Source organism: Apium graveolens, chromosome 10 (assembly GCF_009905375.1).
Source record: "Apium graveolens cultivar Ventura chromosome 10, ASM990537v1, whole genome shotgun sequence".
Lineage (NCBI taxonomy): Eukaryota > Viridiplantae > Streptophyta > Magnoliopsida > Apiales > Apiaceae > Apium > Apium graveolens.
The window spans coordinates 234,828,845-234,852,955 of record NC_133656.1 but is presented as its reverse complement, the minus strand read 5'-3'; the positions used below and the strand labels follow the sequence as shown (position 1 = coordinate 234,852,955).

Here is a 24,111-nt window from a genome sequence, read left to right as displayed (position 1 = left end):
AAAAGAAGATGCCAAAAGGCTCTTAAAACATCCCACCATCATAATTTGAAAAACAAAAAAAAAGGTTTAGCTAAAATGTAGAAACAGACAAAAGGAAATCAGGTGGTCCATATAGTTATAACAAACAAGGCAAGAAGGATGATCTGCTGACATGAAAAATAGCAAATGGCTTTATTACAAACTATTGCAAAGATAATCAGAAATCCCATTATAGATCAATATAAGTTTGAGGAGAAAGATGGCAAGAAATACTATCGATTTTTGGGGCTTTCTTTACCTGGAAACATGCCTAATCCACAAGAGATGGAATCGTATAGTCGCAAATCAGTGGCTCCTTTCGACATTTGCTGATCAATGATAAAACTTTGAAAAATGGTCGGTTTTATGTTGAATCGCTATTCGCTTGCCCCTCCAAACTACCCCAGTAAACCGGGCACAGATCTTTATGTAATTATTAAAGAGTCGGCGTGGTTCAAAGTAGTCCTATAGAAATGAGGCGCTCTGCTATCTGCAACGGTCCAAATCTGTAGCTATCTGTTTTACCTACCACCAAATCACACCCACCAGCACACACATTTATGTTCTTTCTAATTATTCCTCAAAGTCACAGCATATTAAGTCACAGCCTAACATCCAATATAAAATGTACTTGTTTGCAGGTTTTCTTACTCCATCCGTTTCATTTTATCTGTCTCTTAAGTTGAAATATGCGATCAAAACACTTTAAAAATGAGTGCAGAAAAGTCAAACGACTTTTAAAAAGAAACGTAGGAAGTACACACAGTAACACAGCCTATCAATCAACACTCTTGTCAGCAATGGACACAGTGTCTCCGGAGCCTCATGTCGCTGTTCTTAGTACTGCGCTGGCATCCCACCCCAATACCCTCTTCCGCCTTGTTAAGAAGCTAGCAAAGGCGGCGCCTCACGTTAAATTCACATTTTTCAGCTCTGCCAAATACAACCTTACTTTATTTTCCAACACCTCAAGTACTCCTAGTAATATGCGTCATGACATACACGACGGCATACCTGAAAATCATGTGTTTGCTGGAGAACCAATGGAGGATATGAACTTGTTCTTCGCTGTTGCAGCTGATGAGTTCCGTCGTGCTGTCAAGCATGTCATGAAAAATTCTGATAGGAAGATAACGTGCATAATCTGTCATGCATTTTTGTGGTTTACTTGTGATTTAGCGCAAGAGATTGGTGTGCCTTGGGTGCCATATTGGACTCCCGGGGCTTCCTCGCTTACTATTTACATTTATAAGGATCTTTTCCGTCAAACACTTGGTGTTGAAGGTACGTTTTTCATGATCCTCGTCGGTTTCAATTTAAATGATTTACATTTATAAGTATCTTATCCGTCAAACGCTTGGTGTTGAAGGTAAGTTTTTCATGATCCTCGTCGGTTTCAATGTTAATGTCACATTGTAGAGATAGAATCATAGAACTAATTAATCATTACTCTTTCCATCTGGCTTTTTGCTTCTGTGTACAAAATTTCATCATATTAAACTTTCACAATTTTAGAGTCATATATTGTGACATCCCGGGAGTCAAATCCCGAGCCTTTTCAATCCCGATTCCGAATTCGAAATAAGCCGAAGTCCACTGTCCCAAATGTAGCCATAACGACTAGCCCATCACTAGCCCCAAAAGATCATGGTTTGGTGGTACAAGTAGTGGTAGTACTTTGTCTTATAAACTAAACAGAAATCTCAAATCTCGTCGATGTCGTACTGGGGTTTTACATATATTTACTACCTTCATAAAATTTTATTCTCGACCAGAAGTAATGTGTTTGATTTGAACATTTTGTGTAGGCAATGAAGGCCGGATGAATGAGAAGCTCAACTTCATTCCTGGCTTTTCTGACTACAGACTCGGTGACTTGCCTCGTGATGTGCTCTCTAATAACATAGAGTTAAAGGGGCCTTTTTACGTAATGCTGTATAAAATGCCACAAACATTAGCCCGCGGAGATGCTCTGATTGTGAACTCCTTTGAAGAGCTGGATCCTGATCTCATCAAAAATCTGAAATCAAAGTTCAAGAAAATCTTCACTATATGGCCCATTAGCCCTCCAGATTCTCCACCACAGTCATCAGTCTCCGATGAATATGGCTGCTTACCCTGGCTCCAAAAGCATCATCCTAACTCTGTAGCATATATTGCCTTTGGTACCAGGGCAATGCTGCCACCGAATGAGATAAACGCGTTGGCTGAAGCTCTAGAAGCAAGCGGTATTCCATTTCTCTGGTCTTTGAAAGATGATCTCAAGAAACATTTGCCATTAGGATTTTTAGACAGGACTAGTGAGTTTGGGAAAGTTGTGGCATTTGCACCACAGGTTCAAGTTTTATCTCATGGTGCTACCGGAGTTTTTATTACTCATAGCGGATGGCAATCGGTGATGGAGAGCCTTACAGCTGGTGTGCCAATCATTTGCAGACCCTTTTGGGGAGATCAATTGGTAAACACATGGATGGTTGAAAATGTGTACAAAATTGGTATGCGTGTAGATGGTGGCGTTTTCACGAAAAATGGAGCTATAGATGCCATTGCACAAGTTCTATTGCATGAGAAAGGGAAAATGTTTAGGGAACAAAGCACAGCATACAAGGAACTTGTAATCAAGGCTGTTGAAGCCGATGGTAGCTCAACTGAAAATTTTAAGGGCCTGCTCGAAATGATCACCGCACCGGGTAATCTTTGAATCCAGGAGTTCTTGAATCCACAAGATAACAGTTTATGTATTTCCACTTACTGTGGATGATAATTTAGCAATTAGATTGCTTAATTGTACTGATGTAGCGAATTGTGTACTTCTCTTCTAGTTGTAAACCTCTGTAGTTTGTTTTATTTTTGTGATTGCAGCTAGTTGGCTACTAAAATGTGTGTTCATGTTCTACTTTTCTTAAATAAGGTTAATTACAATTTATAAAAACAAAAACACAAGTTTAGTATTTATCATGTCTTCTACATTGACTCTAAAGTGCTTAATTCCACAATAATACGATGATATCATCTTAGGAACATCCCAAAAGACCTCATACTAATGAAGTTAACTGTCGTTTTATTAACTAGCATTGGTTACTTGTTTTAAGGTTCATAAACTGTAGTATGAATTTCGGCAAGTTGAAACAGTTCTATAGCACAATTAGGCAATCCAAAGAACAAACTGTAGTCAACATGATACGTTTTTTAAACACTAAACTTGTGTTCAGGCTGAGACTACAAAATCAATCAACTATATGACCAGTGATCCTGTTAAAGTAAAGAGAATGGTATAATTCTCTAATCTTAGAAAACCTGTATAGGTTGTTTATTTTTGTGATTGCAACCGACTTTCCTGGAGATATAGTTTTACCAGACATTTGTTTTCATAATATCACAAGCATGGTAATTACGTGTTTGCATATCAGTTGCAATGTTAAAATCAAGCTATAGAAGTGTTAAGCGGCAAACAAACTAACAAAAGTTTACGTCTTTTAGTTACCTGCTAATGTAACAAGCACTTATGTTTGATATCAGTAGTTGCCTATATAAGAGGATGTAATGAAAAAGATTATTATTCATCAGCATTCAGCAGCCATTATATTGTATGTCTGTACCGTTGTTTTTCCGCAGCTTCTGAAAGAATAAGATGGTTCAAAGGGCACCAGAGAATACTCAACTTGTTCCTTTCTTACTCTTCTTTGGTCTGTGGCTCATTCACTCTGCTCACACACAAGGCTAGTTATTTTCTCTTATTCATAAACTAATAACTAATAATACTGTAATAGTAAAACATTAGATTATGATCTTGCTTTTCATTTAAACATGCGACAGAAACTGTTTGCCTATTTGTCGACTTCTTTAATTAGTAGAAGTACTAACATGATAATTGCAAGTCAAGTGCAGACTTGAATTACCTGAAATTTGTACAAGATGCAACTACATTCTTACCTAAAGATGACCACTATGACTATATAGTGGTTGGAGGGGGTACAGCAGGATGTCCCTTAGCTGCTACTTTATCGGAAAACTACACTGTCTTACTTATTGAAAGAGGTGGGGATGCTCATGCTAATCCTAATGTCATGCGCGAAGAAAACTTGATATCCAATGCTATACAAGTAAATGACAAGGATTCGCCTTCTGAATCTTTCACATCAGAGGATGGTATACCAAATATCCGAGGACGAGTTTTAGGTGGAAGTAGCATGGTGAATTTTGGATTCTATTCAAGAGGTGATGCAGACTTCTATAATCGTTCGGGTGTGAATTGGGATTTTGACATTATGAAAACAGCATATGAATGGGTTGAAGAGACTGTTGCATTTCGAAAAGATCAGTTGAATCTTTGGCAATCGTCAGTGAAGGAAGCACTTTTGCAGTCAGACCTCAAACCAGATAATAAATTCACTCTTGATCATGAAGGGGGAACCAAAACCACGTCAAGCACATTTGACGCGACAGGAAGGCGACATGGTGCTGTAGAGCTTCTTAATAAAGGGAAACCAGGTAACTTACAAGTCATCGTTAATGCAACAGTCGAAAGGGTTCTGTTTAGCTCCAATTCACCAGGTACTTTACTTCTATTTATAACTTTAAGAGCAGCAGGTGTTTATAAACATCTAGCACTATAATTACTTAATGCATGCATGATATCAGATATATCTGCTGTTGGAGTCATTTACAAGGATTCAAACGGGAAATCTCATCAAGTTCAAGTTCGCGGAAATGGAGAAGTAATACTGAGTGCTGGGGCTTTAGGCAGTCCTCAGCTTTTGCTAGTTAGCGGAGTTGGCCCGAGTTCATATCTGGCATCTATGAAAATCCCTGTAGTTCATCACCAGCCTTTTGTCGGTCAGTTCATGGTAGATCCCCCACTGAATATGGTTAGCTTTATATCCCCATTTCCGATTCCCATTCAGGGTTCTACTGATCGTACTGTTGGAATCCAAAAAAACTCGTACATTATTGAGGCCGTATCTGCAGTTATGCCCTTTTCTTCTCCTGTTAGTCAAATATTGTTCCCCTACCCATATGCCCACTTAAACATTACTGCGCTCAGTATTGTTGCCAAAACTTCGGAGCCTGTGTCAAGTGGTTCACTTAAGCTAGCATCTAAACAAACTGTCAGCATTAGTCCAACAGTTCGATTCAATTACTTTGCTGACCCCAGAGATTTATCGCATTGTATAAGTGGGTTGCAAACTATTGCAAAGATGATTAAAACTCCCATTATGGATCAATATAAATTTCACGATAAAGATGGTAACAAATATTATCAGTTTTTGGGGCTTACTTTACCTGAAAACTTGTCTGATCGACGAGAGATGGAGTCATATTGTCGCAGAACAGTGGCTCCTATCTACCATTATCATGGTGGCTGTACAATGAAGAAGGTGACTGATACTAATTTTAAGGTCAGTGGTATAAAAGCATTACGAGTCGTTGATGGTTCCACGTTTGTCGTCTCACCAGGGACTAATCCTCAGGCTACTCTAATGATGATGGGCAGGTATTTCTAATTTTTTTTGTCAAATACAATATATCATGAAAATTACAGATTCAGATTACTTATTATCGCTGTTGAAATTCGATTAATGTTCTTGCAGGTACGTTGGTCTTAAGATGAGGGAAGAGAGAATCCGCAGTGCCTAATACAGCAAGGGAAGCTCCATAAGTGTATCAGTTCAAGAAAAAGACTGATATTTAATCAAATTGTATACTTTTCATTTCTAGCATTTGTTTTTAGTTTATATTGGAACACTTGTAACAAAGTGCCCCCAAAAATAGCTGTTGGGGCCTTAAAATAAAGAATAAGTATCAGTTTGATATACAATAACAGAAGTATTTTACAATTAGTTTAGCACTTCATTTTTTTTACGCTTTGTTTTGATGATAATGTAGCAACTGGACTATTGTTTATTAGTACTTGTTCATGTTTAAATTTGATTAATAACTTCCTTGATAAAGTATAAGCCTGTCGTGCATTTTAATAAGCTGCAATACAAGCCAACCTGCCATATGCTGCAGCTGTTACCTAAGTTCATGTAATGTGTGAGGTGTGAGTTTAATCTCAAGAAGCCCATGCCCATTAAAGGGTTAACTCAGGGGGTGTTTGGTTAATGGTTAATGTGCCCGGTTAACATGAATCGGAACCTTAAACCCAAGTGATAGTGTTTGGATTACTAATTTAATGGCGGGGAATGAGAATTTCATTCCCTCTTGATGGGTAAATTAAACCCACCATACCCCTTAAATTTTCATTTAATTTCCATTCTCATTAACCCTCATTCCCTTACTCTCCATTCTTATTACCGATTTATATTCCTATAGTGCATCCAAACGCCCACACATTATTTCTTAAAACCTAAAAGACTGTGTTTGGACCTGTCTTTAACCTGTAAAGGTATGGCTAAGAGTCTAAGACAAATTGTACCATATCTTATCTCTTATAGAATGATTCAACACCAGTATACGGATTATCTGCTACAGGCCAAATAAAATATCTTACCGCGGAGGGCAAGATTATGTACACAGGCACACAACATTATTCTAAGGAGAGACTCTTTCCGTCAAAGACCTGACATACTAGTAACCTTACTCTAACGAGAGGCTGTTTTCGTAAAAGACCCTGACATACTCCAGCTTTACACTAACAAGAGACTCTTTCCGTTAAAGACCTCGACATAGGATTCAATTTTATCATCTCATAGAAAACACAAGAACACACTGTCAATCATCTTTATAACTGATAATTTAGAAGTAGACCTTTTCACACAAAAAGTGTTCTAAACGAGTTGCATAATTGCGCATTTCTTGTGCAAAACATTTATTGCTTTACAGAGAGTACATATGCAAGCCAGTAGTAAAGTCATCATCAATATGCTATGACCAAACCTAATTACAGACCAAACTCAAAACTTTAATACAATACATTAAGATCCTCAATATACATTACATAACATATGTCACAACTAATTTACTACAGTAAAAATTAATAAGGCTTCTCACCAATGTAATTTCCAGGAGGATAGTAATTACAGGTCATAAAAACACCTTTCCCACCAGAACAATTCACCTTAGCACACCCAACTCTTCTGGTTGTCCGCCACACCACCTGCGTATAATGACCACATTCCTGGCCTCCGCCGCACGAATTCGAGCTATGATCGTACCATTTACGCTCTTCGACCCACGCCATTGCAGCCTGAGCAGGTGACCAGCCCTGGCCGCTACCCCAAAATATGTTCTCCCCATATGCACCATTGGAATGCTTCAATGCACAGTCTTTTCGACGTTGGTTAGCGTAGCGTTGCGCGTAACGGGCTAGCTTAACATCCCACCGTAACGGGCTCATTCGTAATGCGTATCGCGCGGCATTTTGCGGGCCTAAAAATTGTTGCACCTTTATCTTGTTGTGCTTGTGCTTCTTGGGATTGGCATTGACAGTGGTTGAGAGTGTGAGCAAGAGGAGGAATAATATGTAGAGGGGACTCATTTCTAGGAGAAATTTAATATGATTTTGGAGACTTTAAGGAGAGCTCACTAACATATTTACTGAAAAATTATTGAAAAAAAGAAGTTGTGCAGTAGTTGGATTTTTTTGATGATATAAAAGTCTGCAGTTCTGGGTGGCACCCATGTTCAATCATGATTAACTTATTTCTTTTAATCTTTTTTATTTCTTTGACAAAAATTTCAGCCACAACTGCTTTACTCATTTCATAATATCTCCATCTTTTGTTGCTATATACCTCAGGATAAATATAAAATCGAGCATCGAATCTTCTGTCAACATGAGCTCTGATATTAGCGTAAGTAATTATATTATCAAAAATTTTAATCAACAAGAGCGTAAATGAATTTGAAATTATATTTAAATACTGTGAAACGAGTAATATGTTTTACGCGTTTATAACTTTCATCTTATATTTTGTATTGTCGGACAAAAATACGAGAGAATGAAATGAAATTTGTACCGTATTTTTCTGTAAGGTGTTAGATATCTTATGTTACATATCAATGGTGTGAAACGAGTAATATGTTTTACGTTATGTCTGGTTCGGATAGACAAAAAATACGAGAGAATCGAATGAAATTTGTACTATTTTTCCTGGAATCTAATCATATTCGGTAGGAAAAAAATGTTGTTTGACAAGTGTAGAAAAAGGGAGGGGGAAGCATTGTATTCCAGTTGGTAGTTGCCAAACAGATGAGCAAAAAATCCAAAAGGGTTCTTTATTTTGCTACCACAAATTGAAGTAAATGGACAGCTAATAAGGGTAAGAAATGGGCCATATTAAAATTTAATCATTTCTGAGATGAAAAGTACATTTATATTGGACTTTTAAACCACCACTGCTGTGCTGGATTGCCCTTTCTGCTGTTCCTATATTTTATTTCACAAACTTACAACTGGAGAATAAATCTAAAGTTGTCCTGCATAGTCTGTATAGGAGAAAAATAGACTGGTCAGATATTATTGAATATTGCATGTTAGCTAGGCGTGTAGATCTTTAGGTAATTATTAACAGAGTAACATAGTGTATATTTTAGTTTCTAATCAATAATTAACATGTGAGTTTAGAGTACATTTTGTTTAATTAAGTTCCCTGCGGGAAGGATGAGGGTTTGTTTAAGTTAAATTTCACATGATGACCTGATGAGCATCTTGGGACTGCAACTACTTATCCTTCTAAAAAACGGAAATCGGCATTATTGGTAGAGTAATCTTTTGGTAATTAATTGGATAATCAGTGATTAATCGGATTGATTAATCGGGGCATTAATCGGATATTTTTAATAAAATAGAAAAATAATTAATTTATTAAACTAAATATATTAATTTAAGAAAGAAGTGTAATGATTAATCGGATTAAAAAAATCAAATCGACATAGTATATTTAAATGATTAATCTGGATGATTAATCGATAAAATCGGTAATTTCTAGACCGACCTACCTGTCCCGTTGTCCTAATCTCTTGTTGTCCTAATCTTGTTTAAGCCCAACAATATAAAGTAGTCCTATAGAAAGCCCAGTGTGTACCATTTCTTTAAAGGCCGGCCCAGTAAGTATCCTTTTGCTGCTCCTTAGCAGCTATTATGGGCCATCCCACTTAATTCTGTATTTGCAACTTTAATACAAACCATAAGTGTTCTGATAAGATTTAGGGTACGTTAAATATTGTTGTTGCAGACAGCAACAACACCTTTTCGCTGAAAAACAATTAAAAAACTGTTCGGTAAATTTAAAAGTTGCTTTTCGAAAATGTGTTTTTGGCCTAAAAACTGCTATTAGAGAAAGTAAGTCCCCGTACTTTTAGAAAAAACTGTTTTTCAGCTGTTGCGGGAAGCAGATGCTGGTTTCACCATTAAACCTTAATAAAAACATCAATATTTTTAATTTTTTGCATCAAAACATATACGGAGTAAAATGCACACCGTGTACCTCTAGTTTCACGATTGTACACTCTGTGTACCTGTGATTTCATATCTAGCAAACTGTGTACCTGAAGTTACCGAATTCTTGCAAAGTGTGTACTTCCGTTAGATTGAAGTTAACACCGTTAGTATGCAAAGGGCATCACAGACATTTTCAGTTTTTTACCCCCTAAACTTGACTTTACAAATGAAAAAGACAACAATTTTATACTAATGTATTGTTTTGTCAGAATGTTGTAGTTGCAGGGACAGGCACAAGTGCAGCAGCTGTGGTATGGGCCATGACTTTATTAATCAAGAACCCCACAAAAATGCAGAAGGCACAACAAGAGATTAGAGAGAGAACCGACAATAAGGGATTTATAGACGAAAACGACTTGCAAAAGCTTGTTTATCTTAAAGCGATAGTAAAGGAGGCAATGAGATTGCACCCACCTGCTCCACTTCTTGTGCCTCGAGAAACGATTGAAAAATGTGTGGTAAGTGGCTATGAAATTGAAGCTAAAACACGTGTATACATAAATGCATATGCTATAGGAAGGGATCCTGAATCTTGGGAAAGTCCAGACGAGTTTTTACCCGAAAGATTCACAGATAATAGCATTGATTTTAAAGGACAGGATTTTGAGCTGATACCTCTCGGAGCAGGCAGGAGAATGTGTCCAGGAATTTTAATGGGACTGGCACAATGCACAAGAAGAATGATCTTTGTCTTGTACCAAACATGATCAATTAAGTCTCAAATGCATCATAAAGGGTCGGATCATACAATCAGTACCGGTGTTATATGTTTGAAATATTTTTTGCATAATTTGATTTGGATGTTCTTCGTGTTGATATGTGTTGATGTCATTGGTTACAAGTAAGTTAATGTTCTTATAAGGTCCTGAAAAGTAGATTATTCAGATTCTTTGTGTGAGGTAGTTGAGAAACTTGCCTCCTATTGAATCACTTATCCTCTTGTTTTCACCCATGAGCCTGAGTGTTCACAATCACACATTTTTTGAGGTGCGTTTAAAGGGAATCGTTGCTACCTGATAGGTGGTGCAGAAAATAAATAACAATAATCTTTCTAACTAATTTCCTAAGGTTACTATAAAGTACCTTCTTTCCATTTTTTTTGGCCATTGTCAACTTAAAAAAGATACGATCTCAACTCACAAGTAATTGGACACAGCTGCATTCTAAACAGAATATCATGGAAAAAACGACAGCAGAGAACACATTCTGATATTAATTGATTGTCTAGTTTAATAGGGGTCTGGTTCTTCGGCAACATGGATTCCAAAATAGTGCATTCATTCTTATAGGTTCCACGGGATATGCATAGTTGACATGCACTTACAATCACCAATAATAAATCTAAAACCTTCTCTCATAAATATGACTGACTGCTAGCTTACTGAAACTAATATGTTTAGCTGCATTAGTTTTTGATCGCTTGAATAAAGTATGTCTTGATCGTGAGTTCATGGCCTAGGATTACAGGGGTTTAACAGAAAACAGTCTTGTATGATGGTGAAAAGTGAAAACTACTCCTTAGAGCTCCTAATGCTCAATATTTTGTCTAAAAACACATAATGTGGATAATCTTCAATGTTAAGCAGGTTTTAACTCCACTGCTGGCTTGCAGAAAATGCGAATCTGAACCTTAACATGTAAATGCTTTTGGTTTACTACAACCATTACCCCTTTTATTTCAGATTCTGCATCATGCAACAAATCATTACTTTCTTCTAGTTGTTGCATGATTGAATCCAAAGACTCTAATGCAGTAGAGAAGTGCCAAAGAAGAGTAGTAAAAAACTGGAAATGTCTGTGCTATCCTTTGCATACTAACGGTGTTAACTTCAATCTAACGGAAGTACACACTTTGCAAGAATCCGGTAACTTCAGGTACACCGTTTGCTAGATATGAAATCACAGGTACACAAAGTGCACAATCGTGAAACTAGAGGTACACGGTGTGCGTTTTACTCAACATATACGTATCAAAAAAATTACCAAATAATCATCTGATTTTTACAACAGCATTTTTTCCAGCAGCACTTTTTCTAACAGCACAACAATTTTTAACAGCAATCCCAAATAGAGCCTTAGCTAATTATGCAATTTGACTCTCTATCACCATAAGAAAGAAAGACTTTTCCGATCGTCATGAATCTGCAACGCTATGCAGCTTTTAACTCCCGATCACCATAAAAAACAAAGACTTTTTCGATCATCGTAAATTAAAGTAGGCTTAAAATCGAGTGTTCGACAAAACTGTCGGTTTTATATTTAAACCTACCCAAAAAATTAGACCGAAGTTTCCTCCGGGCTCACTCAGTTTGTTGTAGTGAGTTCTACCTACCACCAAATCTCACCCACCAGCACAAACATTTCTTCTCTTCTTTTGAAGTCCATCACCAACATTTACTCAGTAGTCTGTACATTAACATATAAAGTCACAGCCTAACATCAGAAACAAAATGTACATGCATAATTTCGCAAACACACAGCCTTTCACTCAACACTCTTCTCCACAATGGCCACATTGTCTCCGGAGCCTCATGTCGCTGTTCTTACTTTCCCGTTCGCATCGCACCCCGGTCTCCTCTTCAGCTTCGTTAAGAGCCTGGCAAAGGCAGCGCCTCAAGTTAAATTCACATTTTTCAGCTCTGCGAAATTTAACCATACTTTATTTTCCAACACCTCAAGTACTCCTAGTAATATAACACCTCATAACATACATGACGGCATACCTGAAAACTACGTGTTTGTGGGAAAGCCTATGGAGGATATAAACTTGTTCTTGGCTATTGCAGCTGATGAGCTCCGTCGTGGTGTCGAGAAAGTCACGATGAATTCCAATAGGAAGTTAACGTGCATACTATGTGATGCATTTTTGTGGTTTACTTGTGATTTAGCACAAGAGATTGGTGCGCCTTGGGTGCCGTATTGGACTGGCGGGGCTTGCTCGCTTTCCGTTCAGATTTATACTGATCTTATCCGACAAACACTTGGAGTTGAAGGTAACTTTTTCGTCATTCTCCTCCGTTTCAATTTAAATGTCACGGTCGCATCTTTTTGCTACTTGTGTTTCCGAAGTCATATTTACTACCTTCAAAAAAATTCAAATTTAATTTAATTTTTACCGAAAATAGAAGTTGCAAAAACAGAGGCTGCACGATTCGATCAGAAGTAATGTGTTCGATTCGGACAATTTGTGTAGGCAATGAAGGCCGAATGAATGAGAAGCTCAACTTCATTCCTGGCTTTTCTGACTTGAGACTCGGTGACTTGCCTGCTGGGATAATATTTGGAAACCTAGAGTGTCCTTTTTTCGTAATGCTTTATAAAATGGCACAAACATTAGCCCGCGGAGATGCTCTGATTGTGAACTCCTTTGAAGAGCTGGATCCTGATCTCATCAAAGATCTGAAATCAAAGTTCAAGAAAATCTTCACTATATGTCCCATTAGCCCTCCCGATTCTCCACCACAGGCATCAGTCTCCGATGAATATGGCTGCTTACCCTGGCTCGAAAGGCATCATCCTAACTCTGTAGCATATATTGCCTTTGGTACCAGGGCAATGCTGCCACCGAACGAGATAAACGCGTTGGCTGAAGCTCTAGAAGCACGCGGTACTCCATTTCTCTGGTCCATGAAAGATGATCTCAAGAAACATTTGCCATTAGGATTTTTGGACAGGACTAGTGAGCTTGGGAAAGTTGTGGCATGGGCACCACAGGTTCAGGTTTTATCTCATGCTGCTACCGGAGTTTTTATAACTCATTGTGGATGGGGCTCGGTGATGGAGAGCATTGCAGCTGGTGTGCCACTCATTTGCAGACCCTTTTTGGGAGATCAATCAATAAACACATGGATGATTGAAAATGTGTACAAAACTGGAGCTCGTGTAGATGGTGGCGTGTTCACGAAAAATGGAGCTATCGATGCCATCGCACAAGTGTTGTTTCAGGATACAGGGAAAATGTTCAGGGAACATAGCACAGCACACAAGGAACTTGCAATGAAGGCTGTTGGATCAGATGGTAGCTCAACTGAAAATTTTAAGGGCCTGCTCGAAATGATCTCCACCTAACTTTCAAACCCACTAAACAAAGAGTGTATTGATTAGCAATAACTGCTACTTGAAATGATTAGTCTTCCTCGGGGACAAATTTTTTTCTTAATATGCATAATTTTTTCAAAAAGGACGTGTAAAATAGACGGAGGCCGTAACTGTTTCTTAATATGCGTAATTTTTTCAAAAAGGAAGTATAGCGGAGGCAGTAACTGCTACTTGAAACTTGAAATGATTAGTCATCTTGATGGAAATAAACCTAAGTGTTCTTAAATGTAAGAACATTTCTATCATGGAATAAAATTAGTTTAATTAAGTTAGTACCAGTTGGAATTTATTTATTTTACGTAATTTTTTTCAAATATTTAAATAATTCAAAACTAAACTAAGCTGTTATTGTGAAGCTCAATCGGGAAAAAGAGAACCTAATCATCCCAACTTTGTGAACAGCCTAGCTTTCTTAAACTGTAAATATCTGCTAAAATGGAGCCCTACTTCACTACAACTAAACAGTAAATACTAAAGCACAGTTATTTCACAATTAATTTACCATAGCACAAATTTTACACAATGATAAAAAACCCCTGAAGACTAAAATCAGCTACAGCTTGATGTCTACATCACACATTTATTCTAAAAAGGTAAAGAAAAAAACTGTCGAAGATTGATGAACTACACAAAAACAAAAAGCTAATCAATACTGACCTTCATACGGAGCAGGAACTGGGCTTAAAACGCCCATATGCATAACCCAGTTCAGAACTGAGCAAAAAAATGTTTAATGTGAACACTGACTGTACATGAATTTATGTGAAATCTCAAAGACAAAGACACATGTGTGTCCTCGGTGATATCAAAGACAAAAGTTTTGCTCACTTGGAAAGCTGGATGTATCTTGGACTGTTAATAGTACCGCTACCATCAGAATAAGTAACTGCAGCAAAGATGAGTATCAGTATCGTACACCTTTTCCTGAAGACTATTCGTCATCTAATTCTACAATCTGTGCGCGCCTTTCAGCAGCTTTCTTCCTGATAAAGAAGCCCCATCTCATTACTGCCTTGATCTTCAGCCAACCCACAACAGCTTTTCCGGGACGCTTTCGTTCCTCGTCAAAACTGAAATTTTGCGATGGCGATGATGTGAATGATGGAAAAGATAAGTCATCGTCAGGGTCAGTGGTAGAGGAATGATCCTGCATGCTGAAGAGTCTAAGCAAGTGTTGCATATCTTCATTTTCTAGCATCTCGTGACTTTTAGCGCGAATTTCCTCCTGCGGCAGGAAGTGCTCAATACCCTTATCCTGATTTTGGGACCAGTCCATATGGTTAAGACTGGACTGCTGAACAGATGTGTTGAGTGTCTGAAACGACGAGGAGGATTCTGGTGGACCAAGTGCAAGACCCGTCCCATTATCATATCTATGACTTTGCATCTGGTGTGAGTTATTAGTTTGCCGGTCCTGCGGAAAGAATGAAATGCTACTATACTGAGCATGAGAATTGGAGTTATCATACTGCGTCTGTGTTGGGTATGCAGTTGTCAGGCTGTCATTAAAACCTGAGCCAATGGAAAAAACAACGTTAGCAATTAAATACTTTACACAGATAGCAAATTTTAGTATCTCAACCACAACTAAATTTGCATGCTTCAAATAGTATTCAATAGTGTTCATAAATTCAAATTTTAATCTAAACTACAAACTTAACCATAGTGTGAAGTTGGACCTGATCACCCTATATCATTGTTTACAGTTTCTCGGCAAACCAGCATTCTGAATGATGTAGAGAAATGCACACTATCAGAGCATGTGTCATGTGTTTAGATAAACTAATGAACCTAATATTACAACTACTAAGATGTTCATGTGTACGTAGTGGGACCAGATTCACAGCAAGTGATCCATATATTTCAGGCACAACCAGATAAGGTTTGGAAGACTTTGCTCTCACTTCAAATAGTTAACTAAAACTACATGACGATCAATGGAACTAACAAAAAGAACCGTTACGAGTACTAATGTTGTACCACTTAAAAGGCAAAGTATCATTTAGTTATATGTTTCTTTTTTGCTAAGTTAATTTAATTATTAACCTTCCAATGACAACTGACGTAAAGAAGTTACAGCACATTTTATCCACTATTCAATTATGTAGAAGTGTATATATATTTAAGCATAAAAACATAAGTCACACAAAATACCTGGGCCATTTTGTTTCACGCAAATTGCAATTATAATCCTTGGACTATAAGGTTATTACTAAGTCTCTAGTTTTCAGTATTTGATCCTTAGGTTTTCCTATGCACTAATTTCCACCAAATGCGAGTGTGGGAATAAATGATCGGCCAAAATTAACTAGAAAGTTATCAAACCTATTTGTAAGAATATTTTTTCTGATTTAGTATATGACAAATTGAATACCAACATTAGATTTGAAGATTGCAATATATTCACATATATAATTCTAATTATTTTTTAGATCTTGCAAGAGTCCTTCTCTTATTATATATATGGTTCTTGCTGGATATCTCCGAGGCCTTCATCTTCATTTAGCACCAAATTCTTCATTTTTATAAAAAAAAAAAAAACTTCCGTAACACCAAAACCATATATTATATTTAAAAAGTGATTAACAACCATCATGAAATAACATGTTATGTTATCTAGAAATGCAAGAACATGCAAATAAGAAGATTGAATCTGCTAGTGCACAGTCCTATCCTGTTTACAAACAGTATTCCATACATAATGAGGAATATTATACAGATTAACGGACTTGTATTAAAGCATGCTTTGAATAGCAATTAACTGAGATATATATGCTTGCCTGGCATTAACAAACTTGTATCCATTGTAGACGGTCGAGAAGGAACTGGAAAATGTTGCGGAGCCATCTGATCAAAAGCATTAGAATAATCTATTGATCCCACTGGGACTTCAATTTGAGATGAATTATTAAGTTGCTTGAAGCTCAGGAGTGATTTGCCATCATATTCTACAACTTGGCTCCAGTTGTCATATGCTTTCTTCACCAAATTATCTACATATACCTGCTAAATTCCATATTCAATATTTTTAATAGATTTAAAATTTAAAAATCCCTATACATACTTAAAGAATCACTAAAATAACGGATATTGTAGTTGACTTGTTTCATGTTAACAAAGATGTTAGCTTGTCACATGAATGATCTTGATGTCTAGATGAAAAACACTAAAAATGTAACTATATCTAAAATTTAAAATTTGACAAACTACGTATTCTAGACTTAAATTTGGAATCCTCTAGACTTGTATAAAGATCATTTTTAACCTTTTCGCTGTCAGATAGAGAATCAATTGGCTGGAAGCGTTCGCCGGTGATAAGGCCTGTCAACTCATAAATATTGTTGAAAGCAACACCAACGTTTCTTGTCTCATCAGAATAATACACATAAAGTTTCCCACTCACCACGCAAGTCTTTGCATGCTCTAAGAGAACTTCCCACATTTTATTTGACATACCACTACCAAGAATCTGCAAGCCATCATAGGATGTTAGATGACAATTATAAATTATGCACAATTTATTCATTTATAACATAAATACATACAGTTCTTAGTTTCTGTGAATCTCTGACAACATGTCTAAGAAAGTCTTCAACTGTAAATATTCCTGATTTACTAAGTCTTTTGTGGAATGACCCATCCTTTCCAATCTTCTCCAATCTCCATACCTCATCATACAAGGCAGGTGGATAGTGTTTTTTATATACTGTGAAAAAAGTAAAGAATTAAATGAATAAGTGTAAACCACGAAATCTTAACTGGACTGGTCAAGTTAATACATAATTAACAGAAAGCAGCCTACGTTCTCCTCTGTGATCTTTGACAGTGAAAGCTTCTGTCTTTGCCTCACGTATACGTATGCCCTCACAATAACCGGAAGAAACCTTCAGTCCAAGTCTGAACTTCCTGTTCCTTATCCAACTTGAGTTATCAGTAAATGTTAGATCCCCTAGGGTCCCTACTCCCTCTTTCAGGGTCACCTGTAAGTCTCCGGTTAAAAGGGGTCTCTTTCCTTCACGCTCTTTCACGACATGGCTTTCAAATTCCTCCTGGGTCCAGTCTTCATCATTTTCATTGCTAAAATCACCTTCCAGTACAACAATATCCACCTTTGCAGTTGATTCAGGTCCAATAGTAATGACATGGCCTGTGTTCGCATCAAGTAAGACAACATGAATAGCAGCACCCTGCTCCCCTTCAACTTTACCACCAGTAAACAGGGGTAAAGACAGCCTTGATCTAAAGTGCAATTGCAAAATCCTGCCATCAGGGCCTTCAAGTCGCTTAGGTGAAGACCTGAATCCAAGTTTCAAAAAATAAATAAATAATAGAAAGGAAAATAGGTAAAAGAAAGTATAATTTATGTAATTTAAGTTGTTTACACCATCATGCTCAAAAAAAGTCAAATTAAAATTTTCAGGAAAATAAATAAATATGTACCTTTAACCAATAAAAGTTTAATGTCCATATACTACACAAGTTTCTCACTAATTCGCTTGTGTGCCGAATACAAGGCATTCACTACTTTGAACAACCATACGACCAGAACTGAACTAAAACCATAAGGGCTTGATGATACCCACTCAATGGATTCAAACTGCACTAAAACCCCTTACAGAACTGAGTAACCCGAAACCCCTTACAGTTACAGATCTGAGTAACCCAAAGCAATACACAAAAAAAGGAAATGTAGAAAGTACCTAAGCAGGGAGACAAAGTGACAAACCGAACAGAAAAACAATTTTTTTTCTCAAAGCGATAACTTTCACAATATAACTGAACTTTAAAAGACTAAGAATTGAGGCCTGACGAGTTACATGAATGAATATCTAACGTAAAATAGGAATATACTTTCTAATAACATGCCCTTAAATGAAATTTCGGCTTTCACAAATTCAATTCTAGAGCAAATTCTACATTTACATTACCCCGACTAGGGTGCGGCAGAGAGACACGGTTACTGAGTTTGGATCCAAACATCATATTCCTAATTCTGAAAATATTACAACCCTTGGATATGGATCCGAACTAGGGGGCGGACACAATTACGGTGAGTCGGCAAACAATTTAACACCATAAAATTTTATATATATTCCAAACATTATATCTTACACTTTTGAAAATAATCTATTGTTATTGTTGCACAAGAGCAAATGTGTATGTTTCGTGCAAAAATCTTCCAAACCACAGAATGTGTCACACTAGCAAGTTTGGTAGGTTTAGATTTACATCAAGTAAATATGTAAAAGTAAAGGTGTTTCTTGGATCATCTTGCCTAATTAGAAGTTAAAAATATGTTTTTAGCACTTGAGGACTAAATTAAACTTTATCCAAAAAGCCGAAAGGGCTAAATATCAAATTCAGCATAAGTTGGGGGCTAAGCGGGACTTGTGTATGAAATTTTCAACACATCACTGAAAAGTTAAGAAACTCTGCGACAACTAATTTTTTTGAAAAATCATGATTTTGACATAAACGAACATAATCCTATTTGCTAGTGTAAGCAACAATTACCCAATAAGCTGCAACTCCACTAACAAGTTACTTTTCTTTTTTCTTTTTTTTTGGGGGGGGGGTAGAAGGTATATACATCACCTAAATATAAGACAAAATGATCACTCATGTTATAGTATATGTTCAGTATCCAATGCTTTCCAACGGAGATATTTACAAATTTGGTGAAAGTAACCGCACGTGTCAGAAAATCATCTCCTCATAGCAAAGCATTTTGGAAAATTTATAGACAATAATAAAAAGAATGTTTTCATGCATGTATGACACATAATTACTACTAAGCACAGATAAACATAAAACTCTCATCTTTATCACTACATAATTGTAAAAAATGTGATTAGAGATCATGTGAGACAAAAACCAGGTGAAATTTTGTATCAGAAAAAAACCAGTTCTGTCACAAATATATTCTGATATTCATAAATGGAATTTAAAATATTCTTTATAATAAAATTACCTTAATATAAACAGGTAAATACAAAACATATTTAAGTACCAACTAACGAAAAATCTACATTTACAAAGACCATATATTACGACTTTGCACAAGTGTTAAACATGAAAATTGATATTTTACGTGGACTCTATGTTTTCACCAATACATAGTCGCACGCATACCTAGAGTTGGAGAGGGAGTCTACGAATGTCAGATTATCAATTTTAAAACCAAGGATTCACTTAGATAGATATAGAATTGGCCTTGAATACGTATACTAGCATCATACAAGTATAACACGTAATATTTGATGCATTCTTGATTCTATTTTGATTTTTGGAATAGAGTTTAACTTCAACACCAGCAAATCAATTGCACCTAGATTATGAGAAAAGTATGAATAAACCTAATGAATAATATAAAACATCATTTATGATAAAAAGTTGATGAGCATTGAAACTAAGCTAGCAGATGGAGTAGTCATGAAGACTAAGTACCTAGCCAGCTAATTAGGACATGTCTCAAAAAACTAATTACACCTACAAAAGTCCTCTGAATATAACACAAATACACACACCATATTAGAGTATTGCAAAAACTTAGTTCAGTGTTGCTATCTGTAAACAAGACAGGGTAAGTCGAAAGTATAATTTAGAAAGAGAAAGTAGAGAAAATATAGCTAGACCTCATGCCTGGCACTTTAGGCCTCACGTGCAGAAGAATTAAGTTTCACATTCAAGAATTCAGAAGATCTGATTTATTCAATCTATATTCTACTACAATAGCTACTTTCATAGGCACTTGTTGTAGCCTACAAGAAAACCCGCAAAATCAGGAAACTCAAACAGAGAAACTAGTTAATTAACATAATTTTGGGATTTTCCATACTACTTTCTAAGAATCATCAAATCTTAATTTCAAAAAAAAAATCTGAGATCCTTGAAAAACTAAAACGGAAATAAATTATTCTTTTGAATTTCCCCCTTCCCCTTCTTCAGTACACTTAATCGGACCTGATAGACTTTGCACAGAGTAATTAGCACTTTCAATGCTGCCATAATAACACAGTCTAACATTATTAAGGACACAAACTTAGATGGAGAAAATATAATTTTATTAAAAAAATGGTAAACCTTCCAGTTCCATTGGTTCTAGGAGGACCATACTTTGCAAGAGCACGTTCCACCTCTTCGCTAACCTGTATAGCACAATAGCACCACAACAATTTAAGAAATTACGAAACAAGACTTGCAGCAATCATAGTTCTAGAACATGAACATGCAATAAATACTTGTAAGGTATAGTTCAATGGAGCAACAATTAGGTTCAACATGAACATCTATTTTTGTATGTGATAATCAATTACCATAAATCTCCGCGGGAATGAAAGTATTTTAACTTTAGTAATGCTAGAACCTTATTTACCCAATAATCAAGAATTAACTAAAACTAATGGGGAACAAAGATGATGAAATCAGGGTTTTGCTATTCCCAAAAACATCTCGTAAGAGAAAACCAGCTTCAACATATATAAAATTTCAAAATAGTAACATCTGATAAGTACTACATTACCCAAGGTCAATCTCAACACTATGATAAGACCGTGAAGAACTAATTTTGGAATCATCCACCAAATGGGCTTCCAAATTCTACGATAGTGTTCAATCTTAGATCCCTTTATAATATATTCCTAGGCACTCATGAACCAATTATCCTACGCTTTCACTGGGCATACATGTACCAATTATCCTCAGCTGACAAAGCTTTAGTTAATAGCTCACAAAAGGATCCAATAGAACACAAAGATAATCGCATGAGTGCCACATAGGATATTAACAATTAAAATCTACCCAAATGCTCAAACTTCTACTGGAGTAAATAGTAATATGGTCAGCCTTAATTTCATTGATGCAACAGCAACGAGAAGAATTCACATGGATTTAATGCCCTAATATAGTTCAATAAATAAAGATTAAAGAACACAATTTTTTGCTACGACAAATGGGGATAGTATTGGTCCAGTCATTATAAGAATAATAATGATAAAAACAGGTACGTAGATACTATACTTACAACTCTTCGTAGAACTGGTTCCAGCGATGAGCACAGCTTTTGAAGACTCTCAACCTTCAAAGCTTCCAAAATTACACTGCAAAAAAATAATCTTTATAAACACCGGAAACATTCTCACTGAATCATTTTTAATGCAAGATAGTGAGATATAATACATAAATGTAAACTTTGAGTAAATGAGAATTCATAGAACTTTAGAAACATACAAACAAATATATGTATACACTAGCTTATATTTGGGTTATTTTTAATATTTTTTATCTTATTAGTTGCATTTAATAGGAATATATATTAATTTTCTTTTACATTATTATTTTCTACTTTAGTATTGGGCTTCCCTCTGACGACTACACCATCCCATACCATCTTAACCCTTCTGCACTGATTATGTATAGGATATAATATAATAGTATAAATATACCAAGTAGCATTCTAGGAGTAAACCTTTTGTATAGACATCAAGAGAGTATCACTATATTTATATACGGGATAAATATATTCATCTCATTAGCCAACAACTACATTTAAAAAAATTTATTCAAATTTTAATCAGCAAATGAAAATCAAAGTTACACTACTTTTTCTTTAAAGAATCGTAAAATCACTCAAAGAAATAGTCCAAAATGATTATTTAGTGGAATCAAACTTTTTGCATTATTTTTTGGTATCAACATTTTTATTGGTTAGTATGCTACGCTAGGATCCAAGTTTATAATTGTTCAAAATTATTCTACACTAGAATCAAATTTTTGGCTTAAAATTTTAGTATTATTTATTCTGTGAAGGCAATGTTTGGTTAGTATTCTACATTATAATCAAATTTTCTGCCTTGTGAAGCATAACTATGGTTAGTTTTAAAATCATGTATGAAATATTACACTAGATTCAAAGGGTTATCCGTTGACCTCTATACTCTATATAAGAAGGTTCTTTGTGGCCCTAAGTCTAACAATGGAATATAAGCTTGGGACAAAACCTTGAATATGAAAAGAACTTCACGTAGCACAACTCATACATGAAAAAATAAATACACAAAATATGGAAAACGATTTTGATTCAGACTCACCAAACAACACTTTCTAAACCAATTTCTACAACACTACATCGTCTAGTCTATTTTTAATTAAATGTGTGCCCAAATTTTGTTAAATCACATTCAAATTCAATCTACACGCTCAATTCAAAAATTACCGCAAACACAAAAAAAAAACATCAAAACTAACACAAACTAACGCAAAATTCACAAACATTTATATTGCGCAAAAAAATAAATACATTTATACCTAGCGAAAGCCGGGCGCTTCTGTTGCGGTTGCTGCTCCGGATCATCATCGCCATTACCATCATTCTCCAAAGCCCTCTTTCCTCTCATAGAATTACTTCTTTCCATATACCTAGTATGCATTCTTAACTCAATTACACACAAAACATCCTCTATATACATTTCAACAATGTTTCTATCTATTAAGTACCACTAAAATGCCCTAATTAACTCAATTGTATACAACGTATAACAAACACGTGGATTAAATGTTATGTTATCGCATAAAATATATTTAAGTTTAATTAAATGTTAATTAAACAATTAAAAAGAAAGGAAAGATTAATAAGAGATAAAGAACTTTGTGTAAATGTGAGAAGAGAGATACGAGTTTACGCAGCGAGTTGATCGAAGAAGACAGTGTAGCTTAGGCGGCGGAGTCACTCGGGGAGTGGTGGTCCCTTTGTCATTTTTAAATTGTTTTTTAAGTTTAGTTCTAATTCTCTATAATCGGCCGATTTTTCAAAAAACACCGATAAATTACTCAAAAATCGGTTAAAAATATTTGACCGATTTGACCGATTTTCGATAAATCTCAGATAAATTATCCGACTTTTTAAAAATCATCCGATAAATCATAAATCGATACCTCAACCGAATAATTCCGACTTTTGAAATCTGTAACACTGCTAATTTTGTAATATTGAATATAAGATTCAAATTCAATTATATTAAAGTTATTTTACAATTGCTTTATCAATTACTTTAAAAAATTAAAATTATAATACAAATTTGTTTCCCGAAACTCTTTTCTTATAAATACATAAACTCCAAACTCCTCTGACATTGCTTCTTCAATTTCATCCAACTTCTCACACAAATTTCAAGCAATGGCTATAAAATCAAGGTCTCTAGATGCTCGTTCACCAAAAGCAATGGTCAAGAACAATAAAACACCAGCTTCAAGTAAAAGCAGTCATTTAATGTATCAGGTTCTGAGAAAAGTGGGGTATGATGCACTTCACAAGCCAATAAAAAAAATCATGTCAAGATAGAAGATTAAATTAAGTTCAGTTCTATTTGGTTGTTTTTGTTAAACTTATGTTTTTGTGGTCAGTAGCATACTTAATTATTTGCTGAAACTTATGTCTTGGTAAAACTTATATTTTGGTGAATCTTAAGTCAAGATTATGACAAGGTCTATGACTTGTAGTATTAAACATTTTGTGTATTATGACTGTTTGATATGCCAGTGGAATGCAAGCT

At 35.7% G+C, this 24,111-nt stretch overlaps 6 protein-coding genes across 9 annotated transcripts; 4 read left to right on the top strand and 2 right to left on the bottom strand.

The window, feature by feature from the left end:
• The first annotated feature begins 559 nt into the window (after positions 1-559).
• LOC141688974 (anthocyanidin 3-O-galactosyltransferase F3GT1-like) lies at positions 560-2,969 on the top strand. The gene is made up of 2 exons (XM_074493128.1): positions 560-1,302; positions 1,827-2,969. Exons 1-2 carry the CDS (start codon positions 708-710, stop codon positions 2,717-2,719), a joined length of 1,488 nt encoding a protein of 495 aa, XP_074349229.1. The 5' UTR covers positions 560-707; the 3' UTR covers positions 2,720-2,969.
• A 680-nt stretch (positions 2,970-3,649) lies between these two features.
• On the top strand, positions 3,650-5,724 carry LOC141692065 (sinalpyl alcohol oxidase Nec3-like). The gene is made up of 4 exons (XM_074496807.1): positions 3,650-3,704; positions 3,907-4,572; positions 4,660-5,512; positions 5,610-5,724. Exons 1-4 carry the CDS (start codon positions 3,650-3,652, stop codon positions 5,653-5,655), a joined length of 1,620 nt encoding a protein of 539 aa, XP_074352908.1. The 3' UTR covers positions 5,656-5,724.
• A 1,270-nt stretch (positions 5,725-6,994) lies between these two features.
• On the bottom strand, positions 6,995-7,498 carry LOC141692064 (pathogenesis-related protein PR-1-like). Its single transcript, XM_074496806.1, has one exon. It carries the CDS (start codon positions 7,496-7,498, stop codon positions 6,995-6,997), a length of 504 nt encoding a protein of 167 aa, XP_074352907.1.
• A 298-nt stretch (positions 7,499-7,796) lies between these two features.
• LOC141692063 (cytochrome P450 71A1-like) lies at positions 7,797-10,170 on the top strand. Its single transcript, XM_074496805.1, has 2 exons — positions 7,797-7,814; positions 9,673-10,170. Exons 1-2 carry the CDS (start codon positions 7,797-7,799, stop codon positions 10,168-10,170), a joined length of 516 nt encoding a protein of 171 aa, XP_074352906.1.
• Positions 10,171-11,790: 1,620 nt separating this feature from the next.
• On the top strand, positions 11,791-13,682 carry LOC141693746 (anthocyanidin 3-O-galactosyltransferase F3GT1-like). The gene is made up of 2 exons (XM_074498907.1): positions 11,791-12,456; positions 12,657-13,682. The coding sequence occupies exons 1-2, from the start codon at positions 11,970-11,972 to the stop codon at positions 13,529-13,531; spliced, it is 1,362 nt and encodes a 453-aa protein (XP_074355008.1). The 5' UTR covers positions 11,791-11,969; the 3' UTR covers positions 13,532-13,682.
• Positions 13,683-14,192: 510 nt separating this feature from the next.
• On the bottom strand, positions 14,193-23,321 carry LOC141692725 (calmodulin-binding protein 60 C-like). Of its 4 annotated transcripts, XM_074497652.1 has the most exons (9): positions 23,234-23,321; positions 22,868-22,978; positions 21,585-21,660; positions 20,645-20,709; positions 17,364-17,857; positions 17,107-17,267; positions 16,827-17,030; positions 16,342-16,567; positions 14,193-15,073 (listed from the first exon to the last, which is right to left on the bottom strand). In XM_074497652.1, exons 2-9 carry the CDS (start codon positions 22,972-22,974, stop codon positions 14,493-14,495), a joined length of 1,914 nt encoding a protein of 637 aa, XP_074353753.1. In that variant the 5' UTR covers positions 22,975-22,978; positions 23,234-23,321; the 3' UTR covers positions 14,193-14,492. The 4 variants fall into 4 exon arrangements, with proteins under 4 accessions (XP_074353753.1, XP_074353754.1, XP_074353751.1 ...); XM_074497653.1 differs by lacking the exon at positions 23,234-23,321 and having other exon boundaries at positions 16,965-17,030; positions 22,868-23,224; XM_074497650.1 differs by lacking the exon at positions 23,234-23,321 and having other exon boundaries at positions 22,868-23,223.
• Between the last annotated feature and the right edge of the window lie 790 nt (positions 23,322-24,111).